Source organism: Crocodylus siamensis, chromosome 12 (assembly GCF_052110815.1).
Source record: "Crocodylus siamensis isolate JL-2025a chromosome 12, ASM5211081v1, whole genome shotgun sequence".
Classification (NCBI taxonomy): Eukaryota; Metazoa; Chordata; order Crocodylia; family Crocodylidae; genus Crocodylus; species Crocodylus siamensis.
In genome coordinates, this window is record NC_143406.1 from 43,691,815 (window position 1) to 43,717,564 (window position 25,750).

Below are 25,750 nucleotides of genomic sequence, written 5' to 3' on the forward strand. Positions count from 1 at the left end.
TAGATTCTTCATTACTACGAACCCTGCCATGCAGGGTTCAGGGGAATCACAAACACAACTAAAAATGACCCAATCTAGCTTTTCTGTATATAAAAATGTCCATGTTTTAAAGTCTGATATTCTCTGCTCCTCAAGCACTACAAGTGAGTTCTGTGTCCCCTAGGACCTGGGAATTCCTTCTTTCCAACAAAATAAAGTTTCTCTTTCTAGCCCTGCTGGCCCATAGGATATAAACTTTAAAGCTATGAAATGTTAATGCATATCAAAACCCCTCAGTGATTGAGGGCTGAATCTTGCTCATTCTTGGCCTCATGCAGTTATAATTTTAAGGTATTTTGGTAGAGCAGGTGGTGACATTTCTAGCTGAGGTTAATTTTTTTTAAATGTCTGAAGCCGCTCAGGGGGTTGCAATGCTAGAATAAATCCCAGCTAGATGGATTAATGGGCAGAGAGCCTGTGAAGCAGTCAAAGGTGTGTGATAAATGTATTTATCACATAGCTCTGCCATTTATCACTGGTTTCCACAATTTATCATGCAGCTCTGCAATTTCCCGTATTGGCATCACTTCCATGTGTATTGACTACGGGGTGTATTTGTGTGTCTGTCGGTTTTCCGACAAGGTATTTGGTAACACGGCACAGAAAAATTGCAAGTATATTGCATGCAAAGTAAAACTGGTTAACAAATAAAGGGAAAACGCAGAATCAACCTTTTTCCCTATCCAAAAACTTCTCAATGGCATATTCGTTATGTGGGAGTTCAGAAACGTGACGTACGGTTTGAAAAGCATAGACTAGCAACTTCTAATTCTGCACTTTTCCTGTTGTTAACTCCCAGCCTCTGCCTGATACTCAATATAATGGTAACCCAGAGTCAGTGGGCTACAGGATAAAATTCTGGCGCGTTGATCTGCAGTCTTCTGTGCTGATGAAGGTAATCAGTGACCGGCTAGAGAGGGAATACACTATTGAGGATCTGGAGGAGTGGACAGAGTATGAGCTGCAAATCCAGGCCTTCAATGCCATTGGAGCAGGACCATGGAGTCAAGTGGTGAGAGGTCGCACGCGGGAGTCTGGTAAGTCACAGGGCAGCATCTGCTTCTGTGAAGAAGGGTCTTGGTGCCTGCAATATTTTGTCCTCTTCTTCAGCGACTCTTTCTTGCATATTTACTAAATTTGGAAAAGCGATCTCTAGATCAGTGATTCTCAACCAAGGTGCCACAGCAGCTTGGGTTCCTTACAATCTTTTCAAGGGTGTTGGTGGCTGCCGCACAGTGTTAGCGCTGTTCATTTTACAAACATGATTCACAGTCTTGAGATTTCAAACAGAAATGAACAGTTGTGGTCTGAGTTCTTTGCAACTTAAAAACTGCGCTATTGTTTTTCTGTCATCAAAAAAAGAGCAAAAACAGAGCTGGCATTTTCTCAGGGGTTCCTTGAGTCTATCCAGGGATGCCTTGAGTCTAAAAAAGTTGAGAACCACTGTTCTAGACTCATTCACATGCAGACGCTATACTTTTGAGGTACTTTCTTGGAGAAGATTTTAAACAAAATATGTATTTTCCTCTATGGTGACCAGTTATCTGAGTGCTCAATGGCAAGTTTTCTACCCTCCTACGCAGGTAGCAACAAGTAACTGAGCAAACAAAATGTATTGGCTGCTCGAGATAGATACCTGCACACACATACCTACACACATACATATACAGATATTAAACTAGTTTGGAGACTTTTAGATGCCAGAAGAAAGCTAGCTCTGCAATATTGAGAACACAGTAAAAAAGCCTGGTAGATCAGTAGAGTAGCAACAGCAGAAGACAGATCTCAGATAGCTAATTCTTGCTCAGGGAACTTCAGATAAAGCCTATTTCATGGACCCACTTAGATGCCCCTAATATAATTTGGTTTTATGTTGCAAGTGAAGAATTAGATAGATTGCCCCCACTTGAAAACCAGTAAAATATTCAGTAATAAAAATAAGGCATTGTTCCTGTGACCTGTGTTTAAACAGGATTCATATAAGTAATTTTTCATAATTGTTTAAACTTGAGTGTTTTCAATCGCAATGCTATCCACTGTGTGTGTGTCCATATGTTGACCATGCCCAAATTACCAGTGGGTGCTGCAGATGCTCCAAGCAGCAAGATTTGGTCTGCTGATACAGATAATTGACCTTTGAACCAACAGAAGGGGAAAAGTTGAAGAAAGTCATCAACATCTTTCTTTAAAATGTTGTTTTGTAGGAGCTAGTAATTGGAAAGTTATTGCCAGAGGTATTTTAAACAAGACATATTTGTAATGGAGCTTGAGATAGTACGACCCAGAATAAAATAGCTTAGAAGCACTCTGTATCATAATAAAAAGATACTGCATTTCTTTTCTCTATTGCTCTTCAAACAACTCCTTTGAAATAGAATAGATACTGAGATTAACTGAATTCATAAAATCTTGGGATTACAGTGCTCTTGATCAGCATTTAAAGATCAAAGGTTACATGTGTATATTTTGTCTTCCAATATTAAAAATAAAAGGTAACTTGGCAAGTGATTATAGGTGGGGGGGAATGAAAACTGGAATTGCAATGAGGTAAAGCTGTGACCCATGCTGTAAGGACTAGCATTTTTGTTTGTTTCCCATGTATTTTCTTTGATGCCCATATTTGATTTTTAGAATAAAGCCACCAGGGGCACGACTCAGGGTCAGACATTTGGCCGTACGTTTCCAGATGTAGTGGCATAAAAGAAAAAACAAACGTCGGCAGAACAGCATACTGTATCAGCAACAAAAGCTTTATCTGATTTGGAAATAGCCTGCCAAGCCTCACATTGATGGCCGAATAGGGTACCCAGAGGGAGGTCAAAGCAAATTCTACCTGCCACCTACCTGTAGGAGCATAATGCTAATATTTACCATTATATGAAGATCTACATGCTCCGAATACTCTGTACATAATTCTCCCAATATTGCTGTGAGAGAAGTCAATAAGTACATAAGGACCGCTGTCCCGGTTCCACAGATCGGAGACCTAGGTTAATTTGGGCCAGAGTTTGGGTTCTCAGCGTCTGACAAGCAGGTCAGAGATGACCAGTTCAAGGCCACACAGCAGATCAGTAGCAGAACTGGGACTAGTATCTTGGTTTCCAGAGTCATAGGTTATGTCTGCACTGCACACTGCTGGTAATGTAGAAATGCTTGAACACCTTTAAGCCAGCTATCTCGGGTACCAGAAACAGTTTAGCTGTAGTAGTGTGGAGCTCAGCACAGGCTAATTTCCATGACTGAGGGGTTTCAATGCTATAACTACTTACACCATGCTGGCAGCCTGAGAAATGAGGCTGCAAATGCTAAACCAGCCCTGGATGTCAGAGCAGCTGGATGAGACCGTAATCTTTATTACAAAGCAAAGCTGCAGCTAGGTGCCATGTGTATTCTAGGCTGCGTGATTAGCTCCCGGATAGCTGAGCACACGGGCTAGCACTAAGTGGCAAGTCACTCCAGGTGCTCCAGGTTTCTGAAGTACTTGACTCAAAAGAGTTTTGAAGCAGCAGGAGCAGCTGTTTGAAGAAACAGTCCTGAGGGCTTGGCCGGGAGATGCCTCTTGAGGACACCATAGAGGAAGATGAGAAAAGGCGAAAGGGGATACGGTATCCCGTAGCAAGTGTCGAGGATGAATTTGGGCTTCGAAGCCAGACAGGCTTTATTGGTCCAAAATGTTTTCGTGCTCTGGGAACTTACATAACTCCTTGGATGTTACTGAGTTAAGCAGTCACTGAATGACAAGCCCCGTTTCTAGGCAGACTGGTTCAAATGAGCTAAAATATGAAATCCTGGGAAATAAGGAGCTACCTTCGCAGCGCTAGCACAAATTCAACCTGACTTCGACGTGACTGCTGCTTTTTTAGCACATTCTTTCCTGTGTTCATATAAATCATCTCACATACATCAGCCTATTGTCCTAGGAATTTGGGGCTGCTTCTGCTCTCAGAAAGGTGGATGTGGTTAGCCACCCTTACAAAAATCAGCATAGTCATGGACCTAACAGGAGGACCAAGCTCTTAGCCTGACTTTCATGAAGCCGTTAAGGGGCTGAGATAAAGCATTGCTCGATTGCTGAAGTGGGCCCAGACTCTCAGCTGAACCTGCTCAGCTCAAGAGCGAGTTAGACAGCTGCTTGGCTAGGATGGTTTAGTCAGCCTGTCTTGAACTGGGGGCTGAACTAGAGGACCTCGTGAGGTCTTCCAGCCCTACTTTCCTTTGATTCAGTTGACGGTATCTAACTCGATAAGCCAAGAGGATTTCATGCTACACCTGTGTTATTTTGCCACCCACCTAGCTCTGAACCCTCAACTGCCATTGACATAAATGTACAACCCTAATAAAATCCAAATAGAGATGAATATGCAGTGAGGTTTGCCATTCACATAGATCAGGGGTGGGCAAAATGCGTCCCGGGGGCCAGATGCGGCCTGCCAGGCCATTCTATCCCTAAAAAATTTAGAAAATTAATGTATATCTGCCCCTGGCTGCCTGGCATGTGGCCCTTGATGGCTTGCCAAAACTCAGTAAGCAGCCCTCCACCGGAAATAATTGCCCGCCTTGACATAGATGGAGAGAGGAGCATGCCCCTTGCTGCATTTCAGGCAAGTTCTGGCCTTCTCTGAGGCAGGCAGTCCCCGTGGAATCGGCAGAGGATGGAAATAAGCTGCAAAGCCCTGACATCTTGCTGATGACCAGTGGAAAACACCATCCTCTCCCATTTCTTGTCTCTGGTCCTGTGACGCAGCTGGCAGTGTTTCCACGAGTCCAACAGATTTAGCTTCAGTTTTTCCAAGTCTTTTAGTTTGCAGCTCTGAGATTTTTGTAAAACATTGTCATCGGTTTCTGACAATTGATGAAAGACTGATAAAGCGAACCATAAGTTCAGCCTCCTTTTCACTAAATGGAATACACAAACACACGGATACACATTAGAATAGAAATGCGATCATCGAAAAATAAATAGTATTGCAGCCACATGCCAAAAAACACACAACAAATACAGATTTGGGGGAGGTTCGACACATGCTGTTGCCAGTTAGGTGTTAGGCTTAGATTCCTAATTTTCCTGTGGGAAGGGAACATAATTTGTTCTGACCACCACTGAGAGTTGAGAGGATACATTGGTAGCATTAGATTCCCCCTAGCAGTAACTAGTGACCGTGCTCATACCCAAATGCATAATGAACATGGCCTCTGCCTCAAATTCAGGAAATTCTGTCTTCTGAAATTCGGGCTATCTTATGACCGTGGACCAAAAAAAGGTAAATGGCATTCATCAAACAAGGAAAACTCTCCTGAAAGGAAAATTCAGCACCAAAATGAAGCAAGGAGGATAAATGTGGCTGGGGAAAGGGTTCCTTTCCTTTATGCTCACTCTGGTTTTCTCCCCTCCGCTCTTTCTCTCTTCCGAAGTGATTCATGTGGGAGTATCTTTGTGAAGATCTGCAGATAAAGTTATGGCAGCCATCCAAAGACATTCATGGCTCCTGGCAATCTATTTTCCTTTAACATAATTATATCCTTGTGGGGGATAAATCTAGGAAAAGATAAAAAACCACTTTAGTATAGGGGAGGGGGGAAAAATCGGATTTTTGTTTGCTGCATTGTCGGGTTACAGCGCTCTGTTTCTCATGTCCCAACTAATTGGTAACAGGGAAATTGCTTAAAAAATGACTGTGTCTGCGGTTAACCTTCACTGCACAGGAGTGGGGGTTGTTGTATCTTTTTTCAATTTATATTAATTCTCGTGTCATATTCATTATCCTGTTCTTGCTGCTAGGAGCCAACCTTCCCGAACAGGATTGCTCCTCCTTCACTTGGATGGCAGGCAAAGCTGTTGCCTTTTTCGGGGAGATTGTGCTCCTATTTGCAATGCACTGTGGACCTGTTCAGACCTCCTTCCCCATGGGTGCTTGTGTAGCATTCCTTGGTGCATGGTCTCAGAAGGCTGGCAGGTGTACTGTGCTCTCAAAAAGATTTTGCCTGTCAGGTATTTATGGGAAAGGGCAGTGGGAAGAAGCCACCGAATTTAATTGCGTAACAGAACGGTGGTCAGCACGTCCCAAATGTTGGGGGTTGTGCAGCTGTTTTATGATGGCTGGGTAATAAATGCCAAGAGAATATTTAGATTTCCTCCCCTCTCAGGTGAGTGATGAGGAAAGGCACAGCCCCGTTCCAACTGCTAAGTGCCTAAGTGTGACTGAAGTCCACACTGCATACCCAGGAAAGCAGTGCAAAATGTAGGAGGGCCCTTCCTCGTCTCACTGCTTTTGAATGATTAGTTTTTAGTTCTGAGGCTTAGAAGACAGCATGGGACAAAAGTAGCTGGGCTGCTGGATTTTCAGGGACTTGAGCAAGGTGGAATAAGATTGCATTTAGGTGCCTCCATCTGCTTAAGTGTCTGTTAGGTGGAAGAGGATCCGGTTCTCGTTGCATTGCCATCAGTTCCAGTGGCGTTTTGAGGTTCGTAAGCCTGAATAACAGCATTTGGAAAACTAGGGCCTTGTTAGACTTTATGCTGTAAGCTGCGCAAATGTTAATCGGCTTAGTGTCATTCGGCTTTGCGGCGCAGTCACGCGGCAAGGCAGAAAACCTGCTCTGACTGGCCTTCGCCTGCATAGCTGTGACTTGCCACCAGAGGCTTGCTGAGTGGGGGCAGGACCCAGCCGCTGCACCCACCGCTGTGCTAGTTTCTGGGAGACCAGAGAGACCCGGGGAAGCAGCTTCCCGGGGGCTCTCTGGTCGCACTGACACAGCAGCTCCACACCGAGAGTGAGACCGCCAAGCTTAAGCCCGGTGTAGCAAAGGTTCAGGTTCCAGTGGTGGCCGTGATTCCCCCTGGTGACCATAAGACCCTTGCCCCGCTCCAGCTCTAGGGTGCCCTCCCCTTCTCACTTACCTGTCGTGCCTTGATTTACTTCTTTGATCAAAAGGGAGGATGCCTAAGGGCCCTAGGGTGAGCCCCAGTTCTTCTGGCCTCCAGCAGGTCCTCCCAGACCCTGCTGGTCTTGGTCCTACTCCCAGGCTGGTGGGCTCTGTTGGCCTGCCTGCGCCCCAGGGCCCCTGTAGCCTTAAGGGCTGACCTCCCCTACAGCCGTACCCATGTCTTGCAGGTGTTACTATACAATCACTCCCTTATCAGGGCCCGGGCCTTCTTGACCTCTTCCCCTTTTCTCTAGCTGGGCCTTCTAGCCTTGGACCCACTTTTCTGGATCTGGCTTCTGGGCTCCAGGTCTAATCTTGATTACTTTGATCCTGACCCTGCAAGGCTGCAGCTGTGGAGCTCACTTGCTCTGAGGGGCCTGATCCTTTTTTCTCCAGAGTTCAGGCAATGCCCACTTTCCACTCGACCACCAACAGGAGCAGAGCTGGTCCAGGCAGTGGTGGAAGGCACTGTGGCTGCCAGATACTCTGGGGGAAAAAGGATTGGGCACATTATTGCTCAGGCGGTGCCTGGCCAGCAGCCCAGCTGGCGGGGTGCAGGCTGGCAGGCACCACTTGAGCTCCAGAGAAAAAAAGGTTAGGCCCCTTGGAGCTCAGAGCATTCTGGGATACCGGAGGACTTCAATTTGGGTGGAATAGCTGTGGGAAGTGACCATGCAGTAAGGGAACAGGAGCAGATGGGAGGTAATCCTGCCTGGAGTGGTGTAACTGTAAGCCAAATGATGAGTGTTTTTAAACCACTTAAAAGATGTTAATGTTCAGCCCGTCCAGAGCATAAGCGCTCCAGAAGCTGCCTAAATTTACTGTGTAACAAGGCCCTAAGCAAAAGAAACACATAAAGATCTATAAAGAGTCCCCTGCAGATCCCCAAGATACCTTTCACTTCTATGTACCCGTAGCAATCTTATTTTGAATACTTCAGCCTAATCAAAAGGCTTACAGGATGGAGCAATTCATAATATATCTGGAGGTCTGAGCTCAGTCCGAAGGTTGAAATTATCCTTAACTCTAAACACAATGCTATAATTTCCTTTGAATAATATAGGGGGGATGGCAGGCATAAAACTTCTTGTTGGAACAGATTGTACCTTAAGATGAACTCCCCGTTCATAAGGATTTCAAGCTTTTAGCACAGGGAAATAAAACGTGTGTGAAACAGAGATGTAAGTGATAGAGATTGATGTTAACCCAATATTAATTCAGTTCTAATCACTGCAAAGTGTTCAGACTGCCAAATATTTAAATCCCAGTATCCTTTTCTGTTATTGTTTTTTAATAAACCAAACCTTGTACCAAAGCAGGGACTCTCCTCAATGCAGAATTTTTAATGGTTCCCCAGCATCTTGGTCTGCAAGGTGAATTAGGGGAAATTAGGTTGAGGAGAAGGAAGAACCGAACTAGGGATAATGGGATAAAGTAAGAAAGTTAAAAGCTAGGGTGAGTAGTGGAGAAAAATGGTCTGATGTCTCTCAGCTGCGGAGTGGTCTCTTAAGGAAAATTTAAGGCTCAACTGATTAAGAGAAGAGCAAGTGTTCATCAGAGAACAGTCCTGAGAGGGGAAGGGGATGGAGCAGATGATGCAAAAAGTGTTTTCCTTCTCTGATTGCAGTTCCTTCTGCCCCACCCGAGAACGTGTCTGCCGAAGCAGTGAGCTCCACTCAGATCCTGTTGACATGGACGGTGGTTCCTGAGCCAGAGCAGAACGGTCTCATCTTAGGCTACAAGGTGCACAGCGGAAGTGTCATGCTTTCCTGATCTTTAATGCCTGGGTGGTTCTCCCCCCCTCCCCCGCCCCCTTGTTGTTTCGTCTGGACAAGATGCATGTTAATTCACTTTTGGAGGAGTGTTAAAAAATGGGCTGTTTTTCCAGACACGTGATCACCCGATCTCACTGGGTTAGAAAAGCTCATCCGTCAAAATTGTGGACTAGGCAGCCCCAGACTTGAGCCATTACTCAGAAGGTCACTGCAGAGTGTTCAGCCTGAAGACATCAGAGACGTGGGCACGGTCCCCAGCAGAACTGGAGGGGCATTAATAATGTTCTCTGTCTTTGAACATTCATAAACTTTCAGTTTCAAGTTTGTAGTTTCAGTGATTTCCCGTAGGTATCCAGCGACGGTTCATATCTTACCCTCTGAATTATACAAAGCCATGCTCATGCTGGCAGGCTTACTTTGTCACCTCACTCAGAAAAGTGCGGTTGTGAAACTATTACTTTGTGTTTCAAGAACACAAAGAACTACAACGTGCACCCTTTTTTTCTCATCCTTTTGATCATTACTTGACTGGACTTTTATGCATTTGCTCTGCAGATTCTCTATAGGGCAAAAGACCTGGACTCTGAACTAAAGAGCCAGATCGTGAGAGGTAACCACACCCAATCTCATCTGCTGGCCAGCTTGCGAAAATACGTGCTTTATGAGATTCAGGTACTGGCATTCACTCGGATTGGAGATGGGGTGCCCAGTTCTCCTCCAGTCGTAGAGAGGACCAAGGATGATGGTGAGCTTATGGATCACTGACGTATGTTTTCCATGCATTTCTCTTTCAAATGAAAGCTGCTTTCATTCTTCAAGTGTAAAAACCTAGCCCCGAGTGGTAGCATTTAGAATTGCTTACATGAGCTGATCCTCAGCTGGTACAAATCAGCCCCACTCCGTTGTTGAACATTTGGCTCCGAAACTGAAAAGCATTTTTTTTCCCCTCCCAAATTGACCAAAAAAAAAAATGCTTCTGTTCTGAAAACTGATGCAGATAGTTCCACCCTGAAGAGAGTTTTTACAACCCAATTATGTACTCTTACTGAACTTCAATCATAGCAGTAAAAAAAGACTGTTGGTAATGGGAAGCAATAAACAAATCTAGCCCTGATTGGACCTGAAGGAGATGTGGAGCGTGCTACTGCGGTAATCCATTCCCAGACTTCTACAAAAGAATAAAATACTGACCTTTGAAAAATGACCATGTAGCCTTCCCTTTGTCATTCCCTCCAATGCTTCCTATGAACTTATGGCTTCCTAAGTGCAGTTTGATGTTTTGAAAGGACTCGAGTTAGCCCCCGGTTCTGTTTTAACTTGTCTGCTGGCAAAAGTGTTCCTGCTGGCTGTATTTCACTGAAGTTTAAATCAGCAGTAAAATGGGGTTTTTTTATTCCACTTTGCAGATGTCAAACACTTAAAGGTTAGCTCCTCAGCTTCTGTACATTTTTCGTATTAAACAGAGGATAATGCATGTGTCAGTAGGAGGCTTTTTTTATTGCTCCTAATAGTAATAATAAAAAGAATCAGAACTCAACCCCCTTTTGGATCCAGGGGTTCCCAGCAGAAAATAAATAACTGTGAGTTTCCATAAGCGTCTTTAGTGGAGTAATTGTGTTGGTCTGAAAACACGCTCAGACTTCTGACTTAAAAAAGTATTTCCTGCAGTGTTTTCTGTGAAGCAGCGAGGATGTGCCTTGCTCGCAAGTGGAGGGCAATAACCCCCCATCGCTACTTTAGTCGTTCTCCCAAACCAGTGGCAGTGTAGCGAGTTGGCCTTTTTCAGAGAGAAGAGGCAGAGAGGAGATGATTGTCGCAAAACCCAACAGAGAGAGAGAACATTCACTGAATTGCATAAACTGGGATGTAATGAGAAATATTTAAGGCTGTTTCTCAAAGACAAGCCTATTACAGCAGTTCCCTCCTAACGTGCATGTTGGCAAATGACACAAATTGTTCTTCCATCTCCGTACTCCCGACATAAACATGTTGTGTCTCCTCTCAGTTCAATTTAATTAAAAGTATCATCAGTGACGGTACAGGTGGGATTTGTGCTTAAGGGGAAATTTGGCGGCTGCATATGTGTGAATTAGCATAAACTCACCTTGTGAACCGGAGCTGGGCAAAGTGGCTGCCAGCCGGCTGTGCTAATGTGCTTCTGACCTGACAGGGTGCCTGTGCTCAGGCTCAGGTGCTCCGAACGCACATGTACGGTCGGGGGGGAGCTCCGAGCGAGGGCTGTTGACGTGGGTAGAGGATATTATTCACTTTCAACAGGCATGAAGTGGATTAAGCTGACATGTAATCTCTCTCTGTAAAGGTAGCTCAGCATCTCTCTTCTTCTATATAATCAGTTGTATAGTGACTTCAGTGCGGGGAGTAATCTGATTGGCTCGGCGAGATTCTCAGCTATCCGGTTAGGAGGGAATTCTCCCAGGGGTCAGAACTCATTTGTCAAAACATCCTCGTAAACACATTTTTGCAGGTGCAGAGAAACACTTTTGGATGTGCGGTTGCAGTATCACTCACTCTTCTAGGGTGCTGGAGAAATTCAGCCTTACATAGGGAGACCCAGAGAGTCTAGAGAGTGCATCTTAAGCTCCCAGCTATCTCTGCAGTATGGGTTAGATACTGCTTGGGCTGACTTCTTCTTGAAGTGAGCAGAATAAACTTTAAACGAGCAAGGCAAGTTTTCATAGACGTTAGGGTCAGAAGGGACCTCAGGTCATCGAGTCCAATTCCCTGCCCTGGGCAGGAAAGAGCGCTGGGGTCAGATGACCCCAGCCAAGTGCTTGTCCAGTCTCCTCTTGAAGACCCCCAAGGTAGGCGAGAGCACCTCCCTTGGAAGCCCATTCTTTGGGTAGATGCGATATCTTTTATTAGACCAACTGAGTAGTTGGAAAAAAGTTCGTAGCATGCTTTCAGGCACAGTCACCCTTCTTAAGGCATAGGAAGTCTCTGCTTTTCACTCCCTATGCCTGAAGGAGGGTGATTGCATCCACAAGCTTGCTAAGAACTTTTTTCCAGCTACTCAGTTGGTCTAATAAAAGATATCGCATCTGCTCAAGAACCTTGCCTGCCTACATCCTTAGACCAACACAGCTGCAACCAAAACCCCTGTAAACAAGAAACACCTTTTAGAACTAGTATGTCCTGTAACATGCATCGGCAGACAAGGTTCTTTGGGTAAATCTGATCTTTTATTAGACCAGGTCAAATAGTTGGAAAAAATCCTTCTTTGCAAGCTTTTGGAAACACCCTTCATCAGGCTGAAGAAGCATCTGCAGTTGGTCTGTGCTCTTCCTTGGTCTGATTAAAGAGATCGGATTTACCCAAAGAACCTTGTCTGCCTACGTCCTTAGACCAACATGGCTGCAACCTCTACCCTTTAACACACATCTGCATTCACGATCTCTGTTCTTCCTTTTAGCTCCTGGGCCGCCTGTGAGGCTGGTGTTCCCCGAGGTGAGACTGACATCAGTACGGATTGTATGGCAGCCCCCAGAGGAGCCCAATGGAATTATTCTGGGTAAGAAGGAAGCAGAATTTAAATTTCCCAATGCCACGGCTGTTGCAAGAGACACTTCTGCTCTTTCTTCCTCTTGCTTTTAGTATTGGAAAGCACATCCAAGCCTGCTAGTTGCTGAAAACAAACACTGCCGAAAAACGTGGTACCCAATGGCGAGGGCTTGGAAGGGTCAGTGGAATGATACGCAACTAATATAGCACCGTTGTGAGCCTCTGGTTGCACATTTCTCTGAGTCAGATGCATCTTCCAGGTCATGGCACTGTGTGTCAGTTGTCATCCACGTTTCCATCTGGTTTTGCTTTGTGTACAGTGGGGATGAGCATTTGGCAAGTTGCCTGGGAATCTAAGGCATGGGAGAGTTGTTTATTTTTCCCTTCACGATGCCAGGTTGTGCCGAAGTTTTAGTAGTATGTATTTTTCATGTTTTATCGCTTTTCTTTGAAGAATACCATCTGTCAGGTCCCAAGGAGTTAACTCACAATTGGCTTTTCATCAAGGGGAATAGCAGGAGCCAACTCAATGACAAGACTGAAGAATCTTATCACCTTCCTTGTACCCTATCCTTCAGGTTGACTTCTCGGTTTGAGCTCATTCTTAGACTCCGCTGCCTCTGTGCTTTCCTTTTTGTTCCTTGGCATTGGTGTACTTTGGGTTTGCATTTAGACTTCTGCAATCATTTCCCATAGCTTTAGAATAGTTTTAAGATGGATCCATGGTTGAGGTTTTACTAAGTTGACCGTGTTCCTTTAAATAACGGGCATTTTTTTATTATTATTATTATTATTTTTTGCCTTATGATAAAATCTTGATACAGGAGCTGTATAAAGTGTTTGCTCAGGTGTGCAGTAGCCCAAAGTACTTGTGTGATGATATTCTAGCACCTGAAGCAGCAGCAGGAAAGTCATCAGATGTGATCTAGAGGCAGCTGTTCAGGGATCTCCTAAACACAAGGAAAAAAGGGTTTGCATGAAACTTGGCAGTAGTTAACTTGGCAGTAGTCAAAGACAGAACCGTGCCGTGTATTCCTGCAGTTTGGGGTTGTTAGTTTGGTTTTTTTTTTAAAGGCACCTTTTGTCCTTTCTGCTTGCTTCAAGTGGGAACTAGGATTTCAACCAGAGAACGTTTAGGGAAAACCCCAGCTGCTCACCTTGGTCTAGTTCAAATGCAAAGTCTTTAGGACAAAAACTTTCTTTTATTCCACACTTGCACACGTACGGTTGGGACCCATTCTTGGTTGGCTGCTATGCACTACGGGAGCTAACATGGAGGGGCGCTTTGGAAAGGTGGAGCTGGAGGGGACCTCAAGAAATCACCTAGTCCATCCCCCAGCTCTGACGCAGGATAAAGTAAATCTACGCTGTCCCTAACCTGTTCATTGGAGCCTCCAGTGCTGGGGGCTCCATAAGCTCCACTCTAGCGCTTGACTAAGCATTAATACCGTTTTTCCTAGTATCTAACCTAAATCTCCTTTGCAGCAAATCAAACGGGTCATCCCAGTTCTATCCTTGATGGATACTGGAATTAGAGCCTTCATGTTACATGCTGGAAATGGTTTATTGTGGCTACCTCTGCCTCAGTCTTATCTTTGCAAAGCTGAACAAACCCAGTTTGTTTCTGCTTTTCTTCCAGAATCAGATTTTCAAACCCTTTTATCCTTCTTCCCCCTCTCCTCCTGATGCTCCTCAATTTGTAAACATCTTAGGGCCCCACCACATGTTCAGACTGAAGCTGGATAGAAGTCAGCTATCTATATCGTTAAAGGTTTTCAAGTACTGTCTTTGTAGCCCATTGGCTCTCTTTATAGCTGGATGGACATTTTTATGGTGCAATAATTACTTTGCATGTGTGGCTGGTTTAAATTTATTGCATGATTAACAGGTTAGTGGTGTAACAGATGTAATACGTGGCAGGGGCCTTAAAGATCACTGCCCCAGACTGGACACAGAACTCCAGCCGCAGCCTCACCGGTACTGACTGGAGTGAAATAATTTTGCCTCCTTGTCTTACATGAAACTTTACTTTTTATACATCCCAGAATGAGATTGGACTCTTTTTGCAATACCATCACATTGCTGACTCACACTGGTATGTGATCTCCCATAACCATCAGGTCCTTTTTGGCTGTACTGCTGTTTAATTGGTTGCTCCCCATTTTGTAGTTGTACCTTTGATTTTTTTTTTCCTTCCCCTTAAATGAAGCACTTGCACTTGCCTTTATTGAATTTTATCTTATTGATTTCAGACCCTTTCTCCAATTTATCATGATCATTTTGAATTCTGATCCTCTCCTCTGAAGCGCTTGCATCCCTTCCCAGCTTGGTGTCATCTGCAGATTTTACAAGCGGACTAGCTATTCTATCAAAAAATTGAACTGAACCAGACCTGTGACACATTTCTGCAGGGCTGCTCTTCATACATGCTCATTGTTTGTCAGTGAATAATTGGTGACAACTTTTTGATCGGGGTTTTCAAACAAGTGGTGCATGCATCTTATAATAATTTCAGTTTGAACATATTTACCTAGTTTGCTTATGAGAATGTCATGTGGGAGTGTATCAGAAGCCTTACTAAAGTCAGGCTATATGACATCTCCTCCTTCCCGCATCCACTAAGGCAGTCAAAAAAATAAATTAGTTTGACACGATCTCTTGGCTGTTTTCTTATCTCTTTATTAGCCCCCTGGTTGCTTACAAATTGATTGCTTAATAATGTGTACCGGGATCTTTCTGGTCTTTTAATTCCCCAGGTCCTTCTTTTCTTTCTTTGCTACTCTCCAGTTTTCTGGGACTTCTCCTGTCCTCCAGGAGGTCTTGAAGAGAATTGCTAATTGTTCAGAGATTGCTTCAGTGAATCCCTTTAGTGCTCTTGGGTAAATCTCAATATGCCCTGCTGGCTTGAATGCATCTAACTTCTCTAAATAGTCTTTAACCTGTTCTCTGCCTATTCTGGTCTGCGTTCGGATCCCTGTTGTTATTCATTTTAATTGTGTTTAAACATCTGGTCACAATTAACTTTTTCTGTGAAGACTGAAGCAAAAAAAGCATTGAGCATTTCAGCCTTCTCTCTGCCATCTGTTATTTGCTCATCTTTCTTATTAACTAATGGACCTATATTTTTCTCTTACTTCTCTGCTTACCTTACTGCCTTTCATGGCCCTTTCAAGTTGTAAATGATTCTGTACGTTGCTGTCCCTACAGGTTTGTGCTGTTATTTTATAATCGACCTTGCCGATGTGTCCTTGTTTGCACTTTTTCTATGATTTCTTTCTGATTTGCAGGGCGTTAAAGGGTTTCAGACATAACTGCAGTAGTCTCTTTCCCCCTTTTCTCCGCATCAAGTTACTTTGCTGCTGTGTCTTTGGGACTGTGTGCTAGATGCGCCCAGCTCTCCTGAACTCCTTTTTCCATTAGAATTTTGTCCTGGGGAATCTCACCTAACCGCTCCCTGGGCGTGCTGAAGGCAGCCTCCTGAGTGTCTGATGTCTTTCTCCACCTTTGTTTTATGAATGATACATTAATAACCACATTTAGGTTCACCAGTTGTCAGAGTGAAAGGGTAAGAAACACCCACCTAGGATATTTCTCCAGTGCCTGGTAGGAAAGCAGTGTCTCATACTGAGAGCTGGAAAACCCAAGTCATACCCTAACCCTGTAGGGAAATGAAGGCTACAAGTTTAGCTCTTTTTCCTGTATTGCCTTTTTAAATCGCATTACGTGAATGAATGTTCAGAACGCATTTGTACCCACCACAGCCAAATGCATTGAACTGGAAATGTTGGCGAAAACAGGTTAATGTAATTCTGGAGGTTGCCCTGTCGCCCACCAGTGAGGCTAGAATAAGAAAATACCTATTTGCAAGAGTAAATTTAGATCCCAAGCCTTTGAATCAATGTTCCTGCTCTGCTAGTTTTGCCCTCTGAGTATGCGAGCACCTTGCAGCTAGCGATTTTATAATCTATATCAAAACATGTTCTAGCATTTCGGAGAGAGATTAGCAGCAAGAAACACTGGCAGGTACCTAGAGGGAGAACTAGTTGTTTGTGTGTTTAAATATTTTACTGTGGAGACCTGGTAGATAGTTCCAACTCCCCTTTTGGGAGCATTTCAGTCACCACCTGAGTCCCTTCTCAGCTGTGATCCACCTACCAACCCATGCAGTTTTTTTAAATGCTATTAAAATAAAGTGAAGCATTACTATGGGCATGTGCTGTTCCTCACTGCGAGCGTTCCTGGGGAATGAGAACTCCTGGTTAGTATTCCTCGTGGTACCCTTGTGCCTAACATTTACCTGAAGCTTATTGCAAAACTCTGTGAGAATCTCACTGGGAATTAGACGCAGAATTGGATGTAATCCCACATTTGCAAATTTGTATTTTGTTCCTAAGCTGCATTGGTGTACATGCTACCCCCCCGCCCCCCAGCAGCCCTTAAACAGCTACACGGTAAAATCAACACACTTGGATTGTGGCTGCACCGGGCAGGCTGTAACCTCCCAATATCATTCAGCCTTTCCTAACTCCGGTGACATATTAATAAGTGTTTGTCTCTATGATGTACCAGAGCCACATGGGCCAGCGATGTCAGGTCTGAAGGGCTGCGTATCGTGATGAGCCTGAAAGCTCCTTTAGTATTCATTGCGTGTCATCGTCCCCCTGCCTGTTCCTTTTGGGGAATAAAGTCACTGTGTTACAATGACCTAACATTTAACAGGCATCTTAACTGGCTGCCTTTTATTCAGTTCAGAAGATGCAGGCCTGTAAGACTGCTTGCAAAAACAAAAAAAAAATCAAAACAAAAGATGCTGAGGCAAAAACAAGCACCATTTTAATTAAACGATGAGGTCCTAAAGAATTCATCTATTTGTTTGATGTGCCATAAGCCTGATCCAAAGTCTCCTAAGGACAGGAATGGGTGCTGGGTCCTATACAGTATGGGAGAGGAGTAGAACCGGGGTCACAAGACCTTACAGTTCTCCGGGTGCTTCATCAAGAAATCACCCTCTCTAAAGTACGTTCATCTTCCTGAAGAATTCGTCCAGCCACCTCTTAAAGCTTTTAATCTTTCATTCGTGACCTTGTGTTCTTTGTTTGTAAAAGTCTTTCTCCCATAATAATCCATGTACATAGGACTTGAAGTATCCTTCTGGGTTATGAAGTGTGATTCCTGTTATCACTGGCAACTGCATCCCATCATCTTTCACAGACCGATCGAGCTGTGTCGTAAAACTAGTCGTGTTTTTTGTCTCTTGCTGTTCCTGTTGGAAAGCTGTTCCAGAGTTTTGCTACTCCGTTGGTCAGAAATCTGCTGCTAATTTCCAGCCTAAATATGTTCACGGTCAGCTTATACCCATTTACTTTGTGCGATCATTGCCCCTTACCTTAAATAGTTCTTTCCCCTTTCTGATGTTTACCTCCCTCATGTATTCATATCCCCTCTCATTTTCCTAGGCTGAAGAAAGTTGAGAGAGACTCTTTATTCTGCTATTCGCCCTTGTAGTCAGCCCTCCTCTGCACCTGACTCAGTTGGCATAATTTATTTTTATCCTGTTCTTAAGTTTTCCTTCTAGTTTTGCTGCCTTCATTCAATAATCTTTCCAGCTCTCCTCTGTGCGAGATTTCTATGACTCTCTCTTATCCTTTGTTGCCTTCTGAGTTTTCCTGTTCATCTACAGAGCCTTTCTAAGTGCTATCACTTTTATTGCTACTTTGCTTCTTCTAGCCCTGGAGCATACATTAATTTCTCTTTGAACTCTTTCCATTTACCTCTATTGATTTGCCGTGTTTGAGTTCACCAAACACTTCCTGCATTCTTCCATCTTCTGTTGCTAAAATTCACAACCTAGTAATTTTACCATTTTGAGCTCACTTGAACCTTAATTGTTAACTAAGCTTAGACCATGGCTTAAATACTCCTGTCTCCACACCCTGTTGGTCATATCTACAGTGTTACTCAAAAACGAGACAAGAATTGCTCTTTATGACAGCATGTCTTGGATGCCTGAATCATCCAAGGATAATGATATAAGCAAGTGACCCAAGGGACTGAGGGGCAGGTTCCAAATATCTTTTAGTCGTTTGGGAGGTAAGAGCAAGAGGATGGCATGAAGGCGTCCAAGAGGTAACACCAAGACTTCAGCTGCACCACCAAAAATAAAGAAAGGGAGGGAAGATAGTTTCCTAGATCATCAGCCAGCACAGCAAATACGACAGAGACTAAATGAGAGCGATGATGGCTCGTACATTTTTCAGGTTGCTTAGAAGCACTGGAAGGTAGTGAGAATTCATTCTACACAACCTGTTGTTATGATCCCTGTATTTAGATTTTTTTTGGTGACTAATTTGTACATCTTTTTTATAATTAGACTTGAGAGTTGCCATTTAACAATGCATTTTTTTCCTTACATTCACTTCTTATATTTACAAGTATATTTTATAGTTAAAGGTGGGGAGAGTGACCAACAGTGATTTTGCCCTTGATAACATATTTACCCTTTAACAAGGATGCAGATTACGTTTTCCTTTCTCTTAATATTCCACGTTTCCCTCCAGGACTTGATCTTTCTCCTTTATTTGGTCTTATCTTCTCTTTTCATGCTTCTCGAGCTGTCTCAGCTGCCTCATCCTGCACTTCTCCTGCTGTTGTATGATTTCCTTCAATGCAATTCCTCTCCTTTATTTTTTCTTTTGCGGGTGAAGGGAGGTAGGGTTAGCCCATGCCTTTATTCTCAGTTCTGTTTTCTGCATATGTACATAAGCAGAAAAGCCCTTAATACGTACCTTCCTCCTCTTCAAGGCGATCTTGGGAATAAAGTTCTGTACCATTAAAGTTGCAGAAGTCCCACAGTGATGAGTCTGAAATGGATGTCTGGGAGAGCTGACATGGAGGTAGATGGCACTACATTATACGTGCTTTTCTGAAACATGTACAGCTAAAATGTTCACAGTTGGCTGCATCCTGATACTCCACTAGGAGCTGTGAGCGTTCGCAGGCTTTGAAAATCTTAGTTAAGTACCTAATGTTAGCCAGTGAGCTGTGAAAAAGTTATTATAAGAGTATATACACGTTGCCAACTGTAGCGTAAAGGTACTCAGGGTAGCTTTAGGTACCAAAAACTGTTTAACCGTGGCGGTACAGAGCCCCATGCTCATGAAACCTTCCCCAACAAAATACCCCTATCATTCAGGTTATTCTCTAGTCTAGGGCCAAAAGTTTCAAAACTGGGTTGGCAAATCAAGGTTAAATCTCTATTTAGGCACCTAAATGCTCAATGTGAAGCGTAATGTGAATGTTCAGTGTGAAGATGTGCCATGTACTCGCATCACTCCTTGTGATGGCAGCTGGAGCTATAGGTGCTGTGAAAATCTCATTGCTTATTGAGATGCCTAACTTAAGCTTGAGAATATTGGCTTTCCAATCTGTCATCTGCAGCTGCATTGCTTCAGCATGGGCTGAGATCAGTTGAATATCACTTGAATACCAATGATAAATGGCCTTCTTACCCAAGCGTGGGTATAGCCACAAACCTTGGCTCACAGCACCTTAGGATATTAGTTTTCAATTCCCCACCATTAACTTTCACCACTACTTCCCTTATTGCCGCCAAAGAAAAAAAAGACAAGGAAATTTAAGGAAAAGAGAGTCATTCATTAGCACCACCACACACAATTAACACCATCTGTATCCCAATTAAATTCTACTGTTCACGGGAGAATACACATGCATACACAAATAGTTTACCCAGAAAAAGCATGTGAACTCTCTGCTCATTGCCTTCTTCTGCTAGCATGATTATGAGGATCAGTGTAGTTTCTCAGTGGGAATTACTTCCCATCACTATTTCCCAATGTCCAGTTAGGCCAACGTCCTTCATTTTCCATGAGCTGACCTTCGCATATGAAACGCTCCATATTTGGCTCCCTCTGCTCTTAATGTAGCCAAGGTTTGGTGGGAGTTCAAACAATCATTAGGTTATAAAGTCCAGGGGGAAAAAAATGGATCTTTTGTCTCTGCAGACCTCTTTGTAGTTCAAAAGATGAGCAGAGGGTTGGCAGAACTCAGGCATGGCTGAATTCAGCTGTTTTGTTGAGGGTGGTTTTTTGGCTGCTGCCTTCTCCTGTGCAACTTCATAAAGCATTTAACAGTCCTGACTTTATTCAGCTTCATAACAAAGCACCACGCCAGTTCTAGTAGCAATTGATTTTGGAGTGTAGCAGCTGGACTGAAAGTTGCCAACCAGCTCCAGAAAAGAGTCTGATGCAGTTGCTTTATTTCCAGAATGGTTTTGAACATTTGGCATTTTCTCTTTGGGGGGCCATTTTCTTTTGTGGCGTGTGAGAACTCTGGACCTGCTAGTTTGCACAGTTGGATCATTAATAATGTGTGATAAACTATAAACTCATAACTATGGGATGGTTTGAATGGAGATTAGTGTCTACAGAGCTCTCTACTAAACTGACTATTAAGTGGCAAAAGGATATTGTTCCAAGAGGACCTCGCAGCCTGCGGTTTCCTGCAGTGGAGAGAAGAGCAGGAACACTGAATGATTTTAAAAAAAGAAGCAGCAAGAAGCAAAGGATTTCTTAGTGTGGTATCTTTTAATGGACCAACAATGTAGCTGGGATAGAGCTAGACAGGCATTTGAATGCAAGACATTCTTCCTCCGGTCTCACTTCAGGTCTTCAGGACAAGTTTGAAAGCTTGTCTAACATTATCTTGACCACGTAGTTGGTCCAATAAAAGATATCACCCTAAGAAATCCTTGCCTTTTGCATAATTTCTGGACCATTATGGCTACACTTTCATTTCTACTGTTAAAAAAAAAAAAGTCACTATGTCAGCTCGAGCATTAAGTGTGGATCTACAAGTGGACAGGAAAGGATGACTGCAAGCAGCGGTTGCAAGAATTAACTGCATGAGTGATGTGACTGTTAAACTGCCTGAATAATCTGTATGCACCGTATTTTAAAGGATTCTCAATCAGCAGGCTCTGCTCCACATGCCAGAAGTGTGTGCGTTTGAGGTAGGGATTGGTGTCGAGAGAGAATTAGTTTCCCTGAACTGACTTGCTTTGTTGAAATCAATTGTGTAGACTCTGGTTCCTCTGTCATTCTCTCGATGTACAAATACGCTCAGGAAAGATGAATCTGTGTTCATAGCTCGTTCTTATGAAGGATGAAAAGTAAAAGAAGTTTTCCAGTGGATTACTACTGAGAAAGCCCTTCCATTCATCACCATGTGTGTAATTTCCCTGATAATGTACGGCATCTGACTGGGGGTGGAGTTGTTATAAAACTCAGCTAGTAGACACAAAAAGAAGCAAAGTGCTTTGTTTTGCTTTCAAATTAGTAATTAAGATGCACTAATAGTCTTGGCATTTCTACTCCCCTCCCCCCCACTAAAAGATTGAAAAACAAACCTAAGCCTCCTTCTCTCCCTTTGCTATTCCACATTTGTTGCCATGAATTTAGGATATCAAATCGCTTATCGCCTGGCAAACAGCAGCCCCAACAAGTTCACCACAGTGGAAGTTGGCTCAACAGTCCGGCAGTTCACTGCTACAGATCTCAACCCAGAATCAGCATACATCTTCCGGACTTCTGCCAAGACCAGACAGGGCTGGGGGGAGCCCCTGGAAGCTACAGTGATCACTACGGAAAAGAGAGGTAGGTAATGCTTGCAGCTATAATAGTGTCATGTCTTCAAAAGCACAGTGAGTATAATGGAGTGTATGGGTATGTCTACACACTCTCCTGAATGAGACCCTGTGGAAAAATAAGCCCCTCCACTTGTGACTGCCCTGTGGGTGTCCAGACTCACAAATTCACTGAGCACACAGCTTGACATGACCTGAGGCTGAGCATGATGTTGGGATATAGTCAAGGCCATGCTGAGCCATCTACTTCATAGATTTACATTGCGCCTACCTGCACAGTGGGTATGAGTGGAAGGGCTCATTTCTTGGCAGCAGACACAAATCTCATTCAGGAGGCAATAGAGCCACCCCCTATAATGCACAGCTCTCTCAGTCTGTTGTTTTGTGGGAATACAGCAAACCAGTACTGACCATATGCAACGTCCTACACTCCTATCTTTGCATTCAGGTCTCTCCTTCTCTTCTGAAACATTACAGTCTCAGGAAAGAAGGGTAATGAATTAACTATACTGATTAGCAGAGACGCATGAGAACAGACATTTGTGGGCTTCTTCTACTCACCTCTACTCTGCAGCTCAGTCCTGCCCTAAAAATTTCTGTTATTCCATCCTGTGGTTCTCATGTGTTCTGCCAGGGCACCTGTAACTTAACCATCCAGATCTTGTTCTGGCACATGTCTTAACAAAATGATTAACTGTTTTCCAAACTCAGAGTTGTCTTTTATATACCTGTGCAAGCTAACTGGAAAAAATGCATGGTTGCAGAGGTGTAACTGAATCCCAGGTAGTTATGTATGTAGGCGAGAGATTCTCCCAAAATATTGTAGGAATAAGGCATATCAAAATCTGGTCTGTATAATCTGTTACTGGCATTTATGCACAAGCAAGAAAGAGCCCAGTTTGACTTTCATATTCTAGATTGGGACTGCAAAGATGACAGCCAGGAAAACAGCTTTTCTGCTTGTATCCTAAGAAGAATTTGATTCAGACCAAGAGGGCATGTCTACACGAGATGCTACTCTGCGGTAGCATTGGCAGACATTAACCATGATATGACGCTACCGAGCAGTAATAACGAGCTGCTGCACAGTGTCTTGTTGCTACTGTACAGCAGTGGCTGGAAAAAATGTGTAGGGAAGCTACTGCACAGTAATGCTGGCTACTGCACAGTCATTTAGTATTTGGTTATGCAAGTAGTAAATGACTGTGCAGTAACAACTATGCAGTCCATCACTCATGTGGACACAGCCAGAGACTATCAGTGGTGGAATTGCTAGCACCATAATCTTGTAAACCATGCTTCATGTAGAGGTAACAGTAACTTCTGGCTCAATTGGTAACACTCATGGCAGTGCCTAAGAGTGTGAGTTCAGCTTCTTCAGTTGGACTTGCTCTTGCCTGGCATGTTAGTGACAGAGTAGCATCTTTTGCACTTATGTTTATTTTTTTTAGTTGATAAAATATGATTATCTAACAGTCTCTGAATTTGAATTCTTCCCAGGCCTTCAGGTATCACTTGAGACAAGAAAAGGCTCCCCCGTTGCTCTCTCTCTCTTGCTGTTTAACTCAGTGACTGCCTTGTTAACAATAATCACGAGCTGGAGAACCACAGATTGCTTTTCCTCTGTTCGCTATGATTTGGTCTGTCCAGCATGGGTTAGTGCTCCCTTGGCATGGGAGGATCTAGGATTTTGAAAAGTGGGGTGCACATGGTGACGTTTATCATCACATACAATACAGCACACACTTTTCTCCAGGTAAAAAGAAACTAGAAGCTTTACTAATATGCTAAGGCGTTAGGGCTCTATTATTCAGTGTAAGATTGAAGAAAAAACAAATATAACTTTATTGGAATGTGCATTAAGTTGTTCTATCATACATTAAGTATAAAAAACAGAATAGGCAAAAATAATCAAAAGATGCTGTCTCTTTAGTTCTATAGTCCTTAAAATTAAATGTACATCTCTTTCAGAATCATAAAACAAAATCAAGCTTTCTTGGGCATCTTGACACTGCGTCTAATGCTTCACCGAAAGTTATTTCCACAGTTAAATTGATGTTTTTAGCTAGAGTCAAAAGCAGTCTGCAGGGTTGTAAAATGGGAGCTACATTACCAGGAGCACCTAACAGGCACCGTAATTGCAGAAGAAAGAATGGCTCGACTGGTGGAACATTAGGCCTCTTAGAGGAGAGAGGGTCATTAACACCTGTGGAATGAAGAGTTTAGAAGGAATCTAGTGGATTACAATGAGCTATGAAGTGAAGTGACTCCCTGACTGCTGTCTGAATAGAAATGCAGCTGCTACTGCCAGGCAGTTGGTTTTAAACTTTAGGTGGAGCAGGAATCAAAGGGGGCTGTGACTGCACCACTGCAGCCCCCCTGGATCCACCCCTGCCCCTTCGTGATAGCTTTCAGGGTTGTTGGGATACTCAAACATTTGCACCTCAGCAAGGTGCGGTCTGTAGGGGAAGAAGCTGTAAATCTTTGAAATAAATTTAAAATTAATACACATCTGCTGATAATAATAGCCCATCACATGGAGTTATCAGCCCGTGCTGACTGCCCACATGGCAGTTATTAAATAAATAAATAAATAAAGGGGGGGGGCGTTCTGACAATGTGTAGGTGAGAAACTCAGCATCATGGGAAACCTTCTGCGCCTCAACAGAAGCTATTCTACTTTCCGTGGCCGTGGATGTAATAGCTCACTGCATAATTCCCACTTTCGCTGTAATAACAATTATCAAGCCTTTAGGGATATCTTGGATATGAGAGTCATTACATAAAGCAAGACCTTTCTCTCTCTAATTGCTGGCTGTGTGTCCTTGCTTGTATCCCATAAAGTTGGGTCCAAAGGCTCTCAGGTCTCCCCTAAGTAGTGCATGCGTTTGGAAGAGTCAGAAAAAATGTTAAGTGTGCGTCAACCACGACGGGAAGAAATTCATAATAAAAGTGATAAGGATATTTTTATATAAGATTATCTTATTTTGATAGGACAATAACCAGCATATGAATGTGCAAATACATTTTTACCTCTCTAGTTATTAACACTTACTTAGTCTAATTAATGATGGCATTTTCAAAGAAGGTAGGTAGGCAAGCACCCAGATTGCCTTAAAACCCAATAAGAATTGCCACCTGCTACTTGGAAAAATCCCAGCTTTGCTTGCTACTAAGTCTACATGTGAAATTAATTCGATGCAATAAACTCCGGTGCAATTTGCTCTGGAATTTATTGCTCCCAGGCGCAGTGTTTACATGTGCACCCAGGTCCCCACAGCATGTTGAGCTGGGGGCGCAGTCCTGGCTAGCAGGGGCCTGAAGGGTTCAGCCTGCCAGCTCGGTGCTCCTCCTGCCCAACTCAGTGTGCTGTGGAGGGAGTGACTAGCGTACCAGGGGGCTACACTGGGGGGTTAACTAGCAGATAGCCCCGCACTGTAGCATCCTTGTGCCCCAGCTAGCCCCAGTCAGTGTCTACACGTGTAGTGAGGCAGAGTAAATAACTCTGCCCTAGGGTAATACTTGTGTTGATCAGTACTATCCTATGGAGGAGCTAATTAGTTTACTTTGGCCTAATAGCACCGCATGTGTAGACACTTTACTGCGGAGCTAATTAGTCAGCTGTGCCGTAAACAGAGTGTCTTTTTGTAAGCAAAGAGTTTTCTACGGTGCTTTGGAGCTACACTTCCCTGTGATGTTCCTCAAGGTGGAGCCACCTGTTGGTAAGAGAGCAGAGCCACTGCCTGAGCGTCTCCGCAGCTAAACTTCACACGAAACTGCTGTACCATGCCGATGAAAAGGCCTTGCAGAATCACGTGGGGTCAGTTAACTT

The 25,750-nt window shown here is 43.6% G+C and overlaps 1 protein-coding gene across 2 annotated transcripts in view; it reads left to right on the forward strand.

Annotated features, from left to right (window-relative positions):
- Positions 1-25,750, forward strand: part of SDK1 (sidekick cell adhesion molecule 1) — a 671,164-nt gene that overhangs the window by 567,934 nt on the left and 77,480 nt on the right. For both annotated transcript variants that reach the window (XM_090023696.1, XM_090023697.1), the window contains exons 25-29: positions 839-1,076; positions 8,591-8,706; positions 9,294-9,483; positions 12,169-12,267; positions 21,734-21,928. In XM_090023696.1, the coding sequence (XP_089879822.1) occupies positions 839-1,076; positions 8,591-8,706; positions 9,294-9,483; positions 12,169-12,267; positions 21,734-21,928 (838 nt within the window). The remainder of the gene's footprint in view (positions 1-838; positions 1,077-8,590; positions 8,707-9,293; positions 9,484-12,168; positions 12,268-21,733; positions 21,929-25,750) is intronic.